The sequence below is a fragment of the Podarcis liolepis genome, assembly GCF_965112155.1.
Source record: "Podarcis liolepis genome assembly, chromosome: 15".
Lineage (NCBI taxonomy): Eukaryota > Metazoa > Chordata > Lepidosauria > Squamata > Lacertidae > Podarcis > Podarcis liolepis.
Window position 1 is genome coordinate 26,946,308 of NC_139566.1, and position 18,806 is coordinate 26,965,113.

At 49.5% G+C, this 18,806-nt stretch overlaps 2 protein-coding genes across 2 annotated transcripts in view; both read left to right on the forward strand.

Moving 5' to 3' along the window:
* SCARF2 (scavenger receptor class F member 2) overlaps window positions 1-8,235 on the forward strand; it is a 49,715-nt gene extending 41,480 nt beyond the window's left edge. The window contains 2 exon segments of the mRNA XM_083478547.1: window positions 1,944-2,096; window positions 5,470-8,235. Of these exon segments, the coding sequence (XP_083334673.1) occupies window positions 1,944-2,096; window positions 5,470-6,647 (1,331 nt within the window). The 3' untranslated portion in view covers window positions 6,648-8,235.
* A 5,187-nt stretch (window positions 8,236-13,422) lies between these two features.
* LOC310694970 (protein DGCR6-like) lies at window positions 13,423-18,728 on the forward strand. Its single transcript, XM_083478906.1, has 5 exons — window positions 13,423-13,788; window positions 16,718-16,878; window positions 17,270-17,370; window positions 17,653-17,793; window positions 18,293-18,728. The coding sequence occupies exons 1-5, from the start codon at window positions 13,607-13,609 to the stop codon at window positions 18,374-18,376; spliced, it is 669 nt and encodes a 222-aa protein (XP_083335032.1). The 5' UTR covers window positions 13,423-13,606; the 3' UTR covers window positions 18,377-18,728.
* The last annotated feature ends 78 nt before the right edge of the window (window positions 18,729-18,806 follow it).

Consider the following 18,806-nt stretch of genomic DNA (forward strand, 5'->3'; position numbering starts at 1 on the left):
GGAGTGCTGCACAGCAAGCCCTCTTGCTGTTCTGTCTTCTGGGATAGTTGCACAGCCTGCATTCGTTCCATAAGACGCACACACATTTCCCCTTTTTAGGAGAGGAAAAGTGCGTCTTATAGAGCAAAAAATACGGTAAATGCTGTCAATAAAACTTCTATCAAAGTACTAATATAAAATACCAAGCAGTACAATATTAAGAATTAACAATCAGGGACTGCAACTCCCATCAGCAGCTGAAATGAGAGGTTGCTATTTATGGGTGCATACGCCGACCCCACCCCCCCTTTTGCTTCTGGCTGAGTAAGTTCTGCAGGTTTTGTGTATTATTCCAAAAACATTGACTGCAGGTTGCAGTGGGTCAAAAGAGACGGATGTGCATGTCTCCATGCCGTGAGAAACAGCACCACTCCCTTAAACCACTTTCAACTCTCTTGGAAGCCAGTGTCTGCGAGGTCCAGATAGATGCTTGTCTATGGCCTGTAATTCTTGCCTCTGCCTCTGGGTGAGCTTTGTGGGAAATGAGTTCTCTCCTTTTGGGGCTCTTCATCCATCCCAAATGCCTTGCACTGGTACAAAAGGGAGGGGGAACCACCCAAGAAGTGTTGCAGGAGTCTGTGATATATTCTAGGTTCCCTCCCTTCCTTGAGGTTTTAAAGAGATGTTCTTAGAATGCATGGAAGGAAGGAAATCCAATGTGGCTACTTTGCCAATACTGAATGTAAACTTCTGGTTGGAAGAGGTGCAAAAAGCAGCAACCAAATGAGAGATGAAACACCTTGAAGGCTGCAGTGTTTGCGGGCAGCATCAACCTGAAGGCACCATAGGCCATTTTTCCTCAACCTGATGGCCTTCAGATGTTTTGGTCCACAGCTGCCATCTCTGCCCAGCAGAGGGTGTGAGGCCTCATCAGCATATAACACCTGCGCTCAGAGACATGCATTGGTTTCCAACTTGCTACCTGGGCAAGTTCAAGGTGTTAATATTAGTATATACAGCCCTTAACAACTTGGAACCAGTTTACCTGTGAGGTTGCTTTCCCCCAACTGTTTCGGTCTGTGGAACTGTGGTTGTCACAGGTGCCAGATAATACCCGTTCCACATCTATAATAAATATTTTTGGCTGCTTTAAATATTTTTTATTGATTTTTTTTTTGTTCTTTGTTAACTGCTTTGAGATTTTGTTTTTTATTTTGCAATCAAGCAGTATATACATTGTGTGTGTGTGTGTGTGTGTGTACACACCGCTTCATTGTAAAACAAAAACAGAATCTCAAAGCAATTAAAAAGCAAAAAAAATCAGTAATACACACACACACACACACACACACACACACACACAAAATAAGGGCTATGGGTTCCCCACCGTTGTTCTAGCCTGATGAAGATTTGTGGAAAACTGAAAAGCTTGCACACCAATTTTTGGTGAGATTTCAGTTGGCCTAATAATCAAGGGAATCTGGTCTCTCGGGTGTGGATTTTGTTTCCTTCTGAGCCAACACAGCTACTCCCCCCCCTTCTTTTTCTTCTTTTCATTGCTTTTTTCCAGTGCTGGATTTACGTATAAGCTAAACAAGCTATAGCTTAGGGCCCCACTCTCTTGGGGGGCCCCAAAAAAATTAAAGTAAATGAAACTGGATGTACATTTTCAAAATATAAGATTAAAAAACAAATAAAATAAAACCTACATACAGCAACAGTGTTTTGTGTTGTGTAGGCTCCTATTTGTTATATGCAAATGGCTTTAGATACCTATTAGGTCCATAAATTACCATATGTTCAACACAAAAACAGCAACAATTTGTTGTTGACAAAGGACAGCTGGACATATAAAGGGCCCCATTACCGTCAGTAGCTTAGGGCCTCATCAAACCTAAATCCGACCCTGATTTTTTCAGATGCAGGCCAAGAACCTCTTTCTCAACCTTTTCTCTGTGTTGCAGTGGCTCATCATGACCTGGAGAATACCATGAACTGCAGCTTCATTGAGCCCCCATCAGTGGTGGAGCAGCCGTCGCCTTCGTGGTCATCCCGGGGCTCCTTCTCGTCCTTCGACACTACGGATGAGGGCCCCGTGTACTGCGTGCCACACGAAGGTGAGCAGGGCAGAAAGGCAGCGCTCTGGGGAACCCCAGTACACTGGCAGCCCAGACTTTTGAGCCTCAATGGGCGCATCTGCCATAAAAAATTGCCACCTTCTTACAGCATCCCCTGCTGCCATGGCTTCTTCCAAAGTAAAAAAACTTAGTTGAACTTAATTTATTGCATTTATATCCCACCATTCCTCTCCAAGGAGTTGAAGGTGGCACACACTGTACTTCTTCCCCTTCTCATTTAAGCTCCACAACAACCCTGTGAGGTAGGTTAGGCTGAGAGGTCGCACCCAGTGGGAATTCGAAATTTGGTCTCCCAGGTCCTAGTCTGACACTCAAACCACTACATCACCCTAGATCTTTAGGCCAGGACAATTATTATTATTATTATTATTATTATTATTATTATTATTATTTTACCCCACCCATCTGGCTGGGTTTCCCCAGCCACTCTGGGCAGCTTACAACACATTAAAAAATGTAAAACATTAGACATTAAATACTTCCTGATACAGGGCTGCCTTCAGATGTATTTTAAAAGTTATTTGTCTCCTTGATATTTGATGGGAGAGTGTTCCACAAGGAGGGCACTACTAGCAAGAAGGCCCCCTGCTTGGTTCCCTGTAACCTCACTTCTCGCAGTGAGGGAACCACCAGAAGGCCCTTGGCACTGGACCTCAGTGTCCGGGCAGAACAATGGAGGTGGAGATGCTCCTTCAGGTATACTGGGCCGAAGCCATTTAAGACTTTAAAGCTCAGCACCAACACTTCGGATTGTGCTTGGAAATGTACTGGGAGCCAATGTAGGTCTTTCAGGACCAGTGTTATATGGTCTCGGTGGCCACTCCCGGTCACCAGTCTAGCTGCCGCGTTCTGGATTAGTTGTGGTTTCCAAGTCACCTTCAAAGGGCAGCCCCACATAGAGCGCATTGCAGTAGTCTCAGCGGGAGATAACCGGAGCATAACTATATCTGGTTTTCCTTGTGTGTGTTGAGGTGATGAGTCAAGTGACACACTGAACATTTGTAATGTAGAAAAAATATTTTGAGCCATAGCTAATAATGTCATATTCAGAGTTGACCCATTTAAATTAATGAATACGGCTGCTTTGGGGAGGAGGGATGTAGCTCAGTGGTCCAGCATCTGCTTTGCATGCAGAAAGGCCTAGGTTCAGTCCTCAGTGGCTGATCGAGGGAGGGCTGGGAGAGAACCCTGTCTAAAACCCGGGCAGCTGCTGCCAGTCAGTGCAGACAATACTGAACTTGATGGGCCCAATTGTCTGCTTCCTACATTCCTTCCTTAAGTCGGAGACTCATAAAATTGTAAAGTTGCAAGGGGCCACGAAGGCCATCCAGCCCAACCCCTTCCAATTCATGAATTATTTCCCCCAAAATGGGTCTCAAACCCACAACCCTGAGATTAAGACTCTCATACTGTACCTAAGGAATTATCCCATTCATTGCAATGAATATTTTCTGAAGATGACGTCAGCAGACCCTGATGTCATCTCTAAGCTTTCATCTGCGGCACTGAGGACTAGAACCCTTAAAAAAGAGAGCTGGGGTTGTCTGGAGCTGGGATGGGTGCATCAGTGCTTACAATGCTTGAAGTCCACATTCCCATCTTGCAGCCTAACCATAGCCAGGAGGTTAAATTGCTATACCAGCCGCGGAGCTCCTTTCTTTTCCCTCTTCCTTTAATTTTGGCAATCGTTACAGAGCAAAGGAATTTGGCGTGAGCCCAGCTCCACCGCAACCCTTCTGCAGCAAATAGCAGGCCTTCATGAAATAGCCCTGTAATGACTAAAGAATTCTAAGGCCACACATGCGTGACTCCAAAGGAGAGGGAGAAAAAAGAAAACAGAAAACCATAATTGCCAGGCAGAGAGTTTCCCACCAGTGGAAATTAACTCTTGGGATCCCAGTCCTTTATTTCCACAGGTAGAAAAAACCAATGAGGCACTCAACTCCCCCATTGGACTCCCACCAGCCCCAGCCAAAGAATGGGGCTACTGGATTAGGCCAAAGGCTCATATTTAGTCCAGCATCCCGCTCTCACTGTGGCCGACCAGATGCCTCTTCTAAAAAGCCCAAAAGCAGGACCTGAGCTCTATGGCTGATGGGAGTTGTAGTCCAAAACAGCAGAAGTGCCACTGGTTTGAGAGAGGCTGCCTTAACACATCTTACAAAATGGGGGGGGGTGGATCAAGTGCCCCCCCCCCTTCAAGCAGAAGGTGGGGAGGAGCTTGCACTCTCCATAATTCATTCATAACTTCATTTATGCCAGGGGTGAGAAACCCATGACCTCCAGATGTGGTTGAACTCCAGTTCCCATCATCCCCAATCAGCATAGTCAGGGGTATGATGTATCATTTATTATGTGCCCTTACCCCGAGGGCCCAAGATGAGCCACAGCTATTTAAAATAAAAGATTAATAATAGTTTTAAATCACCAGAATAAGTTGAGTCCTGAAAATATACGTCTCAAGTGCCAAAGAGGTGCATCTTCAGCACTCAACAAAAACTGTACAGTGAACGTGGCAGCTGCACCTCTGTGGGATGAGAGTTTCACAACTTAGGGGCTGCCCCAGAGAAAAACCTCTCCCAAACTGCAGATAGCTGCAAGCTTCTGAGGTTACTGGAACTACCAAGAGGGGCCCCTCTGCTGAACTTAACGACCGAGAGGCTGTCAGGAAGGGGTTTGCCTTTGAGATATTTGGGGCCTAAGTTTGTTCCGGGTTTTAAACACCAGCATGAGCACCATAAATTGGACCTGGAAACAAACTTGGCAACCAGTGCAGCTGTTTAGAAACAGGGGTTATATGAGATCTAAACAGAAACCCAGCCAGGAACTTGGCTACTATGTTTTCAACCAGCTGAAATCGTCTTTGAGAGCAGCCCCACCTAAAGCACATTGCAGCAATCCCATCTGTAGTCCCATGTCACAGGCGCACCCCAGACACAGCAGATAGTTAACTACCTCCTCCTGATGGACTGCATGCATGCAGCTGGAGACTATGCCTGCGTGGAAACTGCCTCTGCTCTTCCCTCTTCAATCCCCTCCTGGTTCTGGGAGACAGGGGTGCAGGAGAGGGTGAGGAAGCACCTGGCTCTTCACTTGCCAGCCCTGCAACTTCCTCCTCTTCCTCCAGCTCTGAATCTCCCCTTGTCTCTGATTCTTGCCCGCTGGCTGATACAGATCCCCACAAATCACTGCCCCCTCTCTCCTGAGACAGACTCCAGACCCCCTTTCCTCAATGCACACTTAGCATCCCAACAACACCTGGAGGGCCACAGGGGTCCTCCATCCTTGTGGGATATTTAAAACATGGCTTCACACTGACTCCTAATGACCCCTGCCTGCTTTCTCTCTGCAGAGAGTGTGAGCGACAGCAAGGACAGAGTTTCCGCTCCCTGCAACCCAGTGGAGAAGGTGGCACCACCCATCAGCGAGGAGGAAGCCGGAGAGTACACCGTCTTGAAAGAGAGCCCCTCCATCCCAGCGGACAGCAGCGAGACACCCTTGCTCAAATCCTCTGACAGCGAGCGCTCCTCTTCCGGGTCTGGCTCGGTCAGCGGGGCCCTCTACGCCCGGATCGCTCGCCTCTCCAAGCAGTCCAGAGACGAGGATGACAACGCAGGTGCCGCCAAGCCCCCGTCGCCGGAGAGAGCCAAGCCCCCTCCGCCAGACCCCTCGACAAAGCCCAAAGTCTCTTGGATCCACAGCAAGTACAGCTCCAACCAGTCCAACTCCCTGCCCGCCATCGGGATGGCTGACCTGACGGAGCACAAACAGGGCTTGGCAAAGAGGAAGAGGAGCCCCAGCGAGACGTCGGCCGGGGTCCATGGCAAGGTGCCTGCCGCCAGGGGCAAAGAGAAAGCCCCGAAGCACCCGAGGGAGCTGAGCTCCCCCGAAGGCAAGGCCCTCTCCCTGTCCGGGGAGCAGCTGTCCCCATCCAAGCTCAAGCAGAGGCACAAGGCCAGCGCGGAGCAGATGGAGAACATCAACGGAGCTGTCCAGAACGTGATCAAGAAGATGGGCAGTTACCCTCCGGACCGGAAAGGGAGCGATGCCCCCAAAAGCCCCAGTCACAGCAAACTACGCTCCGAAGTCATTCACCCCCACCTGTCTTCAGAGGCAGCCACGCTGCTGGCAGCACAGCTGAAGGAAAAGACTCAGAGCCTAAACCGGGGTGATGGGGGCACACGGCAGAACGGGGTAAGCCCCCTGCCGGCCCAGAGGGAGAAGCCCACCCCGCCGCAGAAGGCCAAGCGCTCCGTGGCCGCCGGCAGCCAGAAGTCCAGCAAGCCCGTGCTGCCGACCTCCCCGAACTTGCAGAAACTGATCAGCCCCGTGGCGGAGGCGCCAGCCGGCGAGCCCAGAAAGGCGGAAAAGCCCAGCTCCGGTGGCAGCCAAGAGCCAACGACGCCTGTGGCCGGGGACCAGGTGGTCAAGAAAACGCCCATCAAAAAGCCCCCCAGGAAGAAGAGCAGAGAAGCCGCCATGGAGCAGCAGCCCAAAGCGGCCACCACGTCACCTCAAACCGTGCAGTAGAAGGTGGCCATGTTACTAAGAGAGGACTGCACACACACACACACACACAACAAAGGAAGTGAGGATTGGGGGTTGCGGGGGAAGCACAGAACTTGTCTCGGGGGAAGCCAGGAGACTGGCAAAGACTCTTTTGAGGGTGCCCCCACCAGTGAGACGTGGACCCTATTGACAACAGAGGCCTTCTCCCTCACCCCCCACCGACAGCAGAACCAAAGCACTTCTGATTTTGCTCCCCCCTTTGTGGAGCGGGAAAGGGATTTTGTGGACCAAGCGCTGGGCGCCTGGGGCTCGGGGAGGGGGAGGGCTTAGCAGGGTGGGTTGGGTGGCTTTTATTTGTACCAGTATTATAATTGCGTATGCCATGCTTCTCTCCCCTAGGGATTTCCAAGTTGCTATAACCTGCATCAATGGAGTCGCTGGCTTTCAGGTTCTGAGCATGGTGGTCGCAAAAGGCCGTGGCATAAGCTCCACGGGGCAGAGACCTTTGCCAATCTGCTGCCCTGCTTCCCGACGTCCTGGGCTATCGCTCACATAAAGCCCCAAGCTAAACATCCGCCTGACGCTGGGGCTATGATGGGGCCATGCTGACCAGGGCTGGTTGTAGAATCATAGAATTGGTGAGCTGGAAAGGACCAAATTCAATTCAACGCCCTGTGGAAATCACAGCTAAAGAATCCCTGACAGATGGGCATCCAACCTGTGTTTTAAAAACCTCCAATGACGAGAGCCCACCACCTTCCAAGGGAGTGCATTCCATTGTCAAACAGATCTCACTGTCAGAAAGTCCTTCTTAATGCCGAGACAGAATCTCCTTTCTGGTCATTAGAATCCGTTGGTTCAGATCCTTCTCTCTTGAGCAGAAGAATACAAGCTTGCTCCCATCTTCCGTGTGACAACTCTTCCGATATTTGAAGATGACTCTCATGTCACCTCCCAGTCTCCTCCAGGCTAAACATGCCCTTAACTATTCCTCATAAGGCTTGGTTTCCAGACCCTCAATCATCTTGGCTGCCCAACTCTGCACACATTCCAGCTTGCCACTATCCCTCTTAAACTGTGGTGGACACAGGACTCCGGGTGGGGTCTGACCTAGGCAGAATAGTGTGGTGCTATGACTTCCCTTGATCTCAACCCTGGACTTCTCTTGCCACAGCCTAGAATTGCATTAGCAGTTGATAGGAGATACAGGCCAGAGGTGCGCAAGGGGGGCATCAGGTTGGCAAAGGAGGCTGCTCTGTGGGCATAGAGGCGGGAGGCAACTTTCCTTTCAAGCTGGCCATGTGTGCAGGCCTCGCACTGGCCTGGAGCTTCAGCACACCCAGTCTTGGGATAGCATCCCAGACCTGACTGGGCACGCCTTCTGCTGGAGCTTTTTCATCCTGTGGTGCCAATATGGGCACTGTCCTCCCTTGCAGCTGTGCTGCCTCGAGCTGGCTTCGATGGACGCCCTGCCCCCCCTTTTTTTGCATCAGTGGTTCTGGCCACCATAAGAGGCCTCCTGTCCTGGCTACGACAAGGGCAGTTTGGTACACAAGTCTAGCGTCTCCATTGAAAGCTTCCTCCATTAAAAAGAAACGGTGTATTTCTATCTCTGTGTGTGGTTTCGGTGCCTGTGCTTTGGCCTTTCCTGACCTCTTCTCCTGGCAGCTGTCTACTCTCCTGCCAACTGTTTGGGCCCTTCCCTGCAATCTGGTAAGAGTCGGCTGGCCCTCCAGCGCACCTGAGATCAGCACCCTCAAGGAACCATGGCAGGTGGGGTGGCGAGAGCCGCTGTGCTGAATCTCCCACAGTGCCCTGGGGCAACTGCCATGTTGGTTTGGCCATTCCAAATGGCGCCTTACAGCAGCCCACTGCTGCTGCAAGGATGAGTGCATAAGCATGTCCAGGTCTACTTTTTTCGACCCAGGAGCCATTTCCTGAGAAGAAGAGCTGCCCTTTATTAGAAGGCTATGGTCATCAACCAAGTGGTGTCTCCAGGTATGTTGGGACTAGGCTCCTTTTTGAAATCCTGAAGAGCTACAGCCAGTGACAACCACCATGAGTGTTGGGCTACAAGCCCTATCAGCCCTAGTCAGCATACCCCAATGGCCAGGGAAGATGGGGAATTGTATTCTGCAGAAACCTGGAGGGCCCCTGATTGGTGACTCCTGAGTTAAATGGACCCAAATGCAGGTATGTGGCCAAATATACACATCCTCAGCTTCGCAGAACTATAAAAGCCCTGCAGGGCTATATTGCCAGTAGCTGCAGGCTCAGGTGTGCAGGGTACCTTCATGATAGTCACACCTATGCAAGATTATCTGCTACTCTTCCAATAATTAGGGATGCATTGCAGATCTCCATGTGTTGCCTTAAAGATAGATTTGCTATTTTCTGTGCACACGCACAGGCAAATAATTTTTAGTGCTCCAGTATCTTCTCCCAGAGAGACTCAAGTAGTGTTTAACGTGAAGCTCTACTGTGTGGAGCGGAACTTGCACTCGCTGTTCTCTTGCAACTGAAGCACCGTGCATTTTCAGGGTTCCTAGATGCTTCGCTTTGGAGCGTATAGAACAACTCAGTGTTCTTCCTGCATGTCTTCCCCCGGAGTGGCCCTAGGAGCCCATTCTCAGGGGCTGACTTGCCTCCTGATGGGCTCCAGCCGGCACAAAAGGGTGAGGAGGCTTCCTCTCAGTGGCTAAAGGGCTTCCCTTTCATGCTGATTGGGTGGCTCTAGGATGCTGGAGACAGGGGACCCTGCTGCAGAAATAGTAACAGGGCTTCAACTCCCCAAGTCAACTACTACACCGCTGTATATCACCAAACTCTTAAGAAATGGCCTTTCCCACCACACCCATATACATATACACCCCTGACATGCTACAGAATACTCCAAGCAACCTCTCCTCAAATGCACCAAGCAACTAGCATTCAGAAATGTTTCTGCCTTTGGCTGTGAGGCAGAGCATAGCCATCATAGCTAGCTGGTGAATGTTGACAGGCTTCTACCCCATGAATTTGCCCAGACCTCTTTAAAGCCATCCAGGTTGGTGGCCATCACTGCCTCCTGTGGAAGCGAGTTCCATAGGTCAGCTGTGCTCTGCATGATGTACTACTTTCTTCTGCCTGTCCTGAATCTTCCAACATTCAGCTTCATTGGAGGTCCATGAGCTCCAGCATTATAAGAGAAAAACTCTATCCACTTTATCTATGCCAGGCATAATTAAATAAACTTCCATCCAGTCGCCTCTTGCTTGCCTTTTCTCTAAATGAAAAAAAAAAATCCCAAACGCTGCCATCTTCCTTCGTGGGCTCTCCATGCCCCTCCCTGGGTTTATAAGCAAGATTCGGAGCAATGATCACACCCTTTTCCGTAGCCATCAAAATCCAGCTGAGGCAATGAGTATTTGAAACCGGAAAAAGATGGACAGACCCCCTTGCTGGAGCCTGGGCAGCCGTCAGCTGCTTCCTGGTTTATATTTGGAGCTGAGATGTGGCTTGTGCCAAAGTTCCTTTTTTCCCCCCTGCCTGTTTAGTCTGTGCAGGAGAGCACAAATCACAGCCCAATGTCATCACTATGGCAGGGTCTGGCTTTCATTAGGGCCCACGTGAGCCGCCTCAGCTGATGCCTTGGCCTCCTTACCCAAAATATGTGCTGTGGAGGACGCAGGAGCGCAGCGACACCTTTCCATTCTCTGCTTTGTGCAAGCAAATCAAGGTGAATGTTGCATAAACCAGTTGTCTGCAGGAGCCCACAGAGCGAGCAAGCAATGTCTGTTTGGTTCCTGGTGGAGCATCGCCCCTGCAAAATAGCCAGCCACTGGGAGAGCATAAAAAAGAGCTCTGTTGGATCAGGCCGATGACCCATCAAGTCCAGAATCCTGTTGTCACAGTGGCCAACCAGATGACTGTGGGAAACTGGCAAGACCCAAGCTCAAGAATGCTCTCTCCTCCTGTGGCTTCCAGCAAGGTATTCAGGAGCATTCCTGCCTTCGGTCGTGGAGACAGAGCATAGCCAGAAGGAACTATCCATTCTGAGATTTGAAAGGTGCAGAGTGAGTGGGCCTGGGAAGATGCTAGCACAAGCCTCCGTTCAACCTTTGAGGAGCAGAGTGGCCCCGCATTGCTGGAGCCGTGGCCCTGCAGGGGGGAAAGCCTACAAGCAGAACAAGAGCATTCTCCCAGTGGTTTGCAGCAACTGGTATTCAAAAGCATTACTGCCTCTGACTTTTGTGATCTTCATACCGGGGATTTAAATAAGACGCAGCACTGAGCACATTTTCTAAAACGCTTCTCCCATTTTGCTAGGCCAAACTGTCTCACCACCACCTCCCTGCCCCGTTCTTCTCTACCATACGGGGAAACCATGAGTTCAGATTTGCGCTAGAAATAAAAGACTCTGACAACTGCTGGAGTTATCCCTTTGAGGCCATTTCCCCAGACAATGGTGGGTGCAGCTTCAGCAAGCATGTATCCTACAGGGAACAATGCAGCCAAAGGACTGAACACTCCTGGAGAAGTGATGTAACAGAAAAGGACTGAGGCAAACTGCAATGGCATAAACTTCTCAATGGATTGGGCCCCCAGTTTACAGAATTAAGCCTGCCCCTGAGCAGCTCTCACCCCACCATATCCCAGTTGTGCGCCTCCTGGTGCCTGCTCGTCGCAATGCAATAGGAAATGGAAGGGGATCTCTGAACTGGCTGCAAATGTTTTGACGGGCCCTTTGCTGCAACCTCCACCACCCAATTTCCCCCACTGCCCAGGCCTGCCAAGAGCACCTCAACAAGGCCTGCGAGAGGCATCAGAGTTACTCTAGCGGTACCCCGCAAGCTCCTTGCCAAATTAAACATCTCTGGGCACCGCTGCGGTTCCCACAAAGAACCCAGCCCTTCCCAGAGACAGGCAGGCAGCCGAGAACTGCACGGAGGCTCTTGCCAGACGAATTAGGAAGACGCCTGGGACCTACATCTGGTAGCTATTGAGTGGGGTTGTGGGGAGAGGAGGGGGAGAGAGGAGTGCAAGGAATTGTGGGAGACTCGATACAGCCGACAGCAGATTTCCCCAACCTGGTGCCCTTTGGTTGCTTGGGGGCATCAGCCTCAGGGGGCACTGGGTTAGGGAAGACTGGTCTACAAAGTGCTAAGGGAGTCAGAGGGGTGATCTGAGAGGTTTAAGAACATAGCAAGATTCAAGCGCAAGAGTGCTCTCCTCTCCTGTGATTTCCATCAGCTGGTATTCAGAAGCATTGCTGCCTCTGACCACAGAGACAGGACTCAGCTATACAGCCGCAAATAAGGCATTTTAAGTGTGTTTTAAAGTGCAATATACAAATGTGGCACTAGATGGCAACAGTGAGCTAAGGCAAATTCAATGTAATTCCCCCCCCCCCAAAAAAACGGTTTTTAAATAACATTTTCAGTGTTTTTAAAAATGTGTGTAGATTCCACCACAGTCATTGTGGCTAGTAGCCACTGAAAGCCCACTCCACTAATGTGCAAATCCGATTTTAAAGCCATCCAATGGAGAGAGTTCCTTGGTTATGTGTTGCATGAGGACTTTTTAAAAAAATCTGTCCTGAATCTTCCAACATTCATTGGATGTCCACCACCTCTGGAGGGAGAGAAACTTTTATCTACCCACTCTCAAAATGATAGCATGCATCATTTTATAAACTATCATGTCAGCTCTTACCTTTTCAAAAGCTCCAAACGCCACAACTTTTCTTCACCCCCTTGATCATATATGGGCTGCCCTTTGTTAAACCTTTTCCCAACTCTGCAATATCCTTTGGTGGGTGAGGAGAGGGGGAGGCTTTTACCTGGAGTCCGGATGACTCCAAGAGGCAACACAAGTGGTGGTTTGGGGGGAAGGAGACTTTGGTGGGCACCAAGGCAGCAGGAGAGCATTAAAAAGGCACAGCCTGTAGTTGCCAGCAGTGGCCCAGGGGATGCCAGAGTGGAGACATGGGCAAAGAATGCTCAACACCCAGAAGCAAAAGTGGCCTGAGTGATAAATATAGGCTGGTAGGCCTCAAACCTGAACACAATAGGATGCAGTCCTAACCCCTTTTACCCGAGAGTAGACCCCACGGAATTCAATGGGGCTTACTTCTGAGTAGAACTCTGCTCAAATACACTCTCTGCTTGCCGTGATTATTTTTTTAAATGCTACTTCTTATGAGTACATGCTCAGAAATAATTCATTGCTGTATCCTCACATCACAAAACCCTGCTATTCTGCTAAGGGGTGAGAACACTCTGCTCGTGTCCAGAGGCACTTAGCCATTATGTACTTATTCTGCATACGCAAAAGGAAGAGAAATTGTTCAGTTTTTGTTTTAGAAGTGACAGCATTCTGCCCATGCTTTGAGGCATCCAGTCCTTATTCTGCCCAGGCAAAAGGAAAACACATCAGGTTGTGCTTTTGGGAGGGGGTATAGGAAGTAAAGGGTGCTGTGTCCATGCTCAAAAGCACTTACCCCTCATTCTGCACACCCAAAAGCCAGAGAAAACACTTAAGGTTCTGATTGGGGGGGTAGAAGGGCGCTCTGCCCATGCTCAGAGGCACCTAGCCCTCATTCTGCACACCCAAAAGCCGGAGAAAACACTTAAGGTTCTGATGGGGGTAGAAGGGCGCTCTGCCCATGCTCAGAGGCACCTAGCCCTCATTCTGCACACCTAAAAGCTTGAGAAAACACTTTAAGGTTCTGCTTGGGGGGGGTAGAAGGGCGCTTTGTCCATGCTCAGAAGCACCCAGCCCTCATTCTGCACACTCAGAAGCGAAGCACTTCAGGGCAGGTTCTGCTTCGGCGGAGGAGAAAAGGACAGCCCTCTGCCCACGGCCAGAGGCACCGTAGGCGGGCACGGCAAGCAGCGCCTGGCTTTTAAGGGCAGGCCCCTCTCGGAGGGAGCGCGCGCGAGGGGAAGGCGCTCGGGGAGGCGGAGTCCGGCGCTTGGGCCTAGCCGCCTCCCTCAGCCATGGCGCGCTTCGGCGCGGGCTTCGCCTACGACGACGACGGGGAAAGCCTGGCCTCCGGAGCCGGAGCAGCAGGAGCCGGGGGACTGGGAGGCTTCGGCGGGGGCGACCGGCTGGCCCGTCAGCAGGAGCGCCACTACCAGCTCCTCTCCGAGCTGCAGGCCCTCGTCAAGGACCTGCCCAGGTGCGGGGAGAAGAAGCGGAGGCCGCCTCGCCTCGGAGCCCCGCCGGCTGGGCAGCGCGCAGGGAAGGGCCCGGGCCGGACAGGGGGACGGCTTTCCTTCCTTGGATCCCCACACCTGAGGGGCTTGAAGAAGGAAAAGCCCCGCAATAAAAAAGGGGGAAGGGAAAGGGGGGCAGGATGCTGCTGGAGGATATGGCATCCTATTATTATTATTATTATTATTATTATTATTATTATTATTATTATTATTTGTATTATCTTCGTCTACCTGTCTGCAGAAACGGGACTGGAGGCAGCCCACAATTTCAATATTTAAAAAACCACCACCACTGAACTGCGAATTATTATTACTATTTATTTTCAGATATAATAATTTATATCAGTTTTCCATTACAATCCAATAATAGCCTCGTTATAACAATACCAATTTATAATACCGTTACTAATACCAATCGATCAAATAGTGAATTGTATAATGTAGATAAGGTGGGCCCCCGCGTGCTAGAATGGATGGTTTGATGGTTTTCTTTAATTCTGCGTTCCAAAATCTTACTAATTTCTATTACATTCCGGTCATAGTTTATTATTACTTATTTCGCTGCTCTGGTATGCGTCTCCGCCCTTCCGCAGAAACTGCTCGAGGCATCACGCAATTTTAATGCAAAACTGCAGGTGATAATAATAATGGCAGTGTATTGTGTTTCTGCCTTCAGAAATGGCACTTGAGGCAGCTCACAATTTTAATCTGAAAAACCGCAAAGCAGCAGACAGTGGTAGTAACAGTAGTAATAATAATTAATTGCAATGGTTGGTGTCTCGGCTTTCTGCAGAAACCCTCCTCAAGGCAGCTCACCGTTTTCATTTTAAAACCACAAAGTGGCAAGTTGTTATTGTTGGTGCTTCCACCTTGTTGCAGAAACTGTGTGCAAGGCAATTTGCTGCTTTAATACAAAACTAGCAAGTTATTATTAGTGTGGTGTAGTGGTTAGAGTATCAAAATAGGACACGGGAGACCAAATTCCTGCACAACCATCAAACTCACTTGGGGTGACGTAGGACCAGTTGCTGCCTGTCAGCCTAACCAACCTCACAGGGTTGTTGTGGGGATTAACTAGGGAGGAAGCCATCTTGAGCTCCTTAGAGGAAAGATGAGGTGTAAATGCTTAATGTGCAGTTATTATGCATATTTAAATAATAATAATCAAATAATAAATAATTTTGTTGCAGTGTTTTGTGTCTCCACCTTTCTGCAGAAATGATACTCAAGGCAGCTCACAATTCTAACATAAAACCACAAAACTGTTAATTGTTATTATTAGTGCTGCTGTTACAGTTATTAGCTGCTGGCTACGTAAAAACGCCTCGAAGCAACTTATATAACTGAAATCAGTTCTGCAGAAAAAGGCCCAGCAAAATCATCATAAGGCCATCAGAGGAGGCATTCGGGATTTAACGGGTTTATCATTTATTTCTATATTATAAAAATATTAATTGTGGCAGATTTGTTGTTAAAAAGTTTGTGGCTGCTGCAGCAACACCCCTATGGGGAAAGGTGGTGATATCTGATGCTTTTTTGTTTAGGCAGGGGAAGCAAATAAGGCGAAGGATAGGCGAAGGTGGATAAATTTATGCATGGGGTGGAGAAATAATTTTTTTCTCCTTTTCTCATGCCACTAGAGAACCTAAAAACTCAAAAGCCTCAAATATTGCATAGGGGAGCAAAAAAAAATTCTGATGTTTCCGCTGGAGCTGTTTATGCTGCTGAAAAGGCAAGTTGCTTTCAGTTTCTAAATTGAAAAGAGACAAGAAACCTTTACTTCCTCTTTAGCATATTTTCATCATAATCTCAGGGACTACCTAAAAGAGCATGCTGGCTATGAAAATAGTTATGAACTATTGTTGAGGCAGGCTGGTCCATCTGGACATTGGGGACGGGTGGTGCTGTGGTCTAAACCACTGAGCCTCTTGGGCTTGCAGATCAGAAGGTCGGCAGTTTGAATCCCTGCAACAGAGTGAGCTCCCATTTCTGTGTCCCAGCTCCTGCCAACCTAGCAGTTTGAAAGCACGCCAGTGCAAGTAGATAAATAGGTACCGCTGTGGCAGGAAGGTAAACGGCTTTTCCGTGTGCTCTGGCTTCCATCACAGTGTCCTGTTGTGCCAGAAGCGGTTTAGTCATGCTGGCCATCAGACCTTGAAAGCTGTCTGTGGATAAATGCTGGCTTCCTCAGCCTGAAAGCGAGATGAGCACCACAACCCCATAGTCAAGTTTGATTGGACTTAACCATCCAGGGGCCCTTTAACCTTTACTATCTGGAAAAATGGGGGGCTTTGCCCCAGTGCCCCCACCAACCTTGGTTTGCCCTCAGCCAGCCCCAATCAGCCAGCCTTCTTACTTAACCAGCCCGCCCCCTTCATGAACTGTTGACTCTGCCTTTCAGTGGCTCTGGCGCCACCTACTGTTGAGCTCCCTGCTTTCGGACCTACCAGTCCCAGTGGACACAAGCCACCCTTGTACAGTGGTACCTCAGGTTACATACGCTTCAGGTTACATACGCTTCAGGTTACAGACTCCACTAACCCAGAAATAGTGCTTCAGGTTAAGAACTTTGATTCAGGGTGAGAACAGAAATCGTGCTCCGGCAGTGCGGCAGCAGTGGGAGAATTAGCGGGAGGCCCCATTAGCTAAAGTGGTGTATCAGGTTAAGAACAGTTTCAGGTTAAGAATGGACCTCTGGAACGAATTAAGTACTTAACCCGAAGTACCACTGTATTGAGGCATCTTTACCCCTAAACCAGAGTCAACAGATGTGATGGGAGTTGGAGCTCAGCAACCTCTGGAGGACCACAAATTTCCCATCCTGACACCAACTTCTGAGTGGCACAGGGGTGCCCGATGTTCCCTTGACTCTGTGCTGTGCTTTCTTGGCAGTTCTTCCCAGCAGAGGCTGTCCTATACCATCCTCAATGACCTGGCCATGGCGCTCATTGATGGGACAGTCTTTGAGATCGTCCAAGGCCTGCTCGACATCCAGCACCTGATGGAAAGAAATCTCTACAACCAGCGGCTCAAGCTCCACAACGAGCACCGAGGTAAGAGGGGCTCGATCCCTTGTAGGAATTGGCCAGGCCTTCATCAAACAGCCTCTCTCAATTGCCAGTCAGGGGTGGTTAAAATACAGGAAGCGATTTTCTCCTCGTCCTCTGAATGAGTGAGACAAGGGCTGTCTTCCAGCTGATGAGTACAGGATCAGGAAGTGGCTGTTCCAAATTATTGTGCACGACCAGAGAGGCACATATGTGCTCCCACACGACACACTTTGCAGAAGAGAAAAATGAAGCAGTTGGGGATGTTGTTCATATTTGGCAGAGCTCCCGGGGCGGGGGGGGGGGAGTGGGCTGGTCTTTAGGAGCTTGGAGCAGAGCCTTTCTGCATCCCCCACAATACAAAAACATAATGTTTTGCTGCTTGTTCCTTCCGCAGTTCTCAAGCAGGAGATGCTGTATAAGCACAAAGAAGCCCAGCAAGGCTGCAAGCCTCACAACTTGCCTCTTCTCAAAGCAGCTCAGCAGAGGGAGCTGGAGGTAAGGCCTTCATGTTCTTGAGAGAGCAGTCTCCCTATTTGAAGGTTGCCTCTCGTGCTTGTGCAGTGATTAGCTAGCGGCCGCTTTGGGGCATTACCCTCCCTCTGTAGTACACAGCTTGGCTCGTTGGCAAGGGAAACCCATTGTGACCACGATGGCGGCCAGTCCTTCACTGTGAGCCGTGTTGAACTGGCTGGTGTTTCCCCCTCTCGTTCGATTCTGAGATGTCTCTTTTTCTCAGCCGGGTTTTCTGCGCTTTACACCCCACCCCCTTTAACTCAGGCCCTGGAGCAGCGGATTCATGATGAGCAGCAGATGATGGACGAGAAGATTGTCCTGGAACTGGATCAGAAAGTTGTTGACCAGCAGAACACGCTGGAGAAAGCTGGCGTCTCTGGCTTTTACATCACGACAAATCCGCAGGTCTGTGTGTAGAACGGGGTGGGGTTTTCCACAGATGCTGCCCCATACCTGTGTAATCCAAGGATATAGCTGCCTTGCAAATAAATCCATGGCCTACATGTTTATGTTAGTTATTTGAGCCCTCAAAGTAGGGGGTGGGACACCTTCCTGGTTGTCTAGAGATGATTCCACAAGCGACTAGCCAAGCAGCTACGTAACAGTGGCGTGGGGTGCAGGGGGGGCCGGCCGCACCGGGCCTAACATCTGGTGGTTAGGGTTAGGGGGCGCAAATCCTCGGGTTAGGGGGCGCAAATTACTTGCCTTGCCCCGGGTGCTGACAACCCACGCTATGCCACTGCTACGTAAGATAGAGACTGCATTAAGGCTTGATACATTTTGGCTGCTTCCAAACCCAATGGATAACTTCATATTGCACACTAATATTGACCGTTTGGGGGTGGGTGGAAGAAAAGGACTCTTTGTGGTGTAAAAAAAACAACCGATTGCTTTCTGTTTACAGGAGCTGACTCTCCAGATGAATCTGCTGGAGCTGATCCGAAAACTGCAGCAAAAGGAATCGCAATCTAGAAAGCCTTTCTCCTGAGCAAAGGACAGAAGGGCACAATAACTGCTCTTCCCCCCTCTCCCTCTTTTCTAGCCACGATCCTCTGTGGGAGAGGTGCTGAACGAAATTACTCAGTGTTTTTATATAGATACATAAAGGCTGGTACAGCCAGTTCCCTTGCCAGACCTCAGAAGAAAAGAGGCTCAGTGGGGTGGGGGGGGGGAGGAGAATTGCCCCCTTTTTTCAGTGTGGGGTGGAAGCATGGTTGCTGCTGTCTTAACATCCAAGGAAGCCCCAAAGTTCGGTTTGACTCTGTGTTTGTTTGTTTGTTTATTTATTATCTATCTTGTTTTTTTAAAATATATATATATATATGCACACACGACACACACATATAGCTGTCGTTTATCTCAAGGTTGATGTTTTGCAGTGGTGACCAAGGAATTCTGAGCAGTAAGCAGCATTAGTT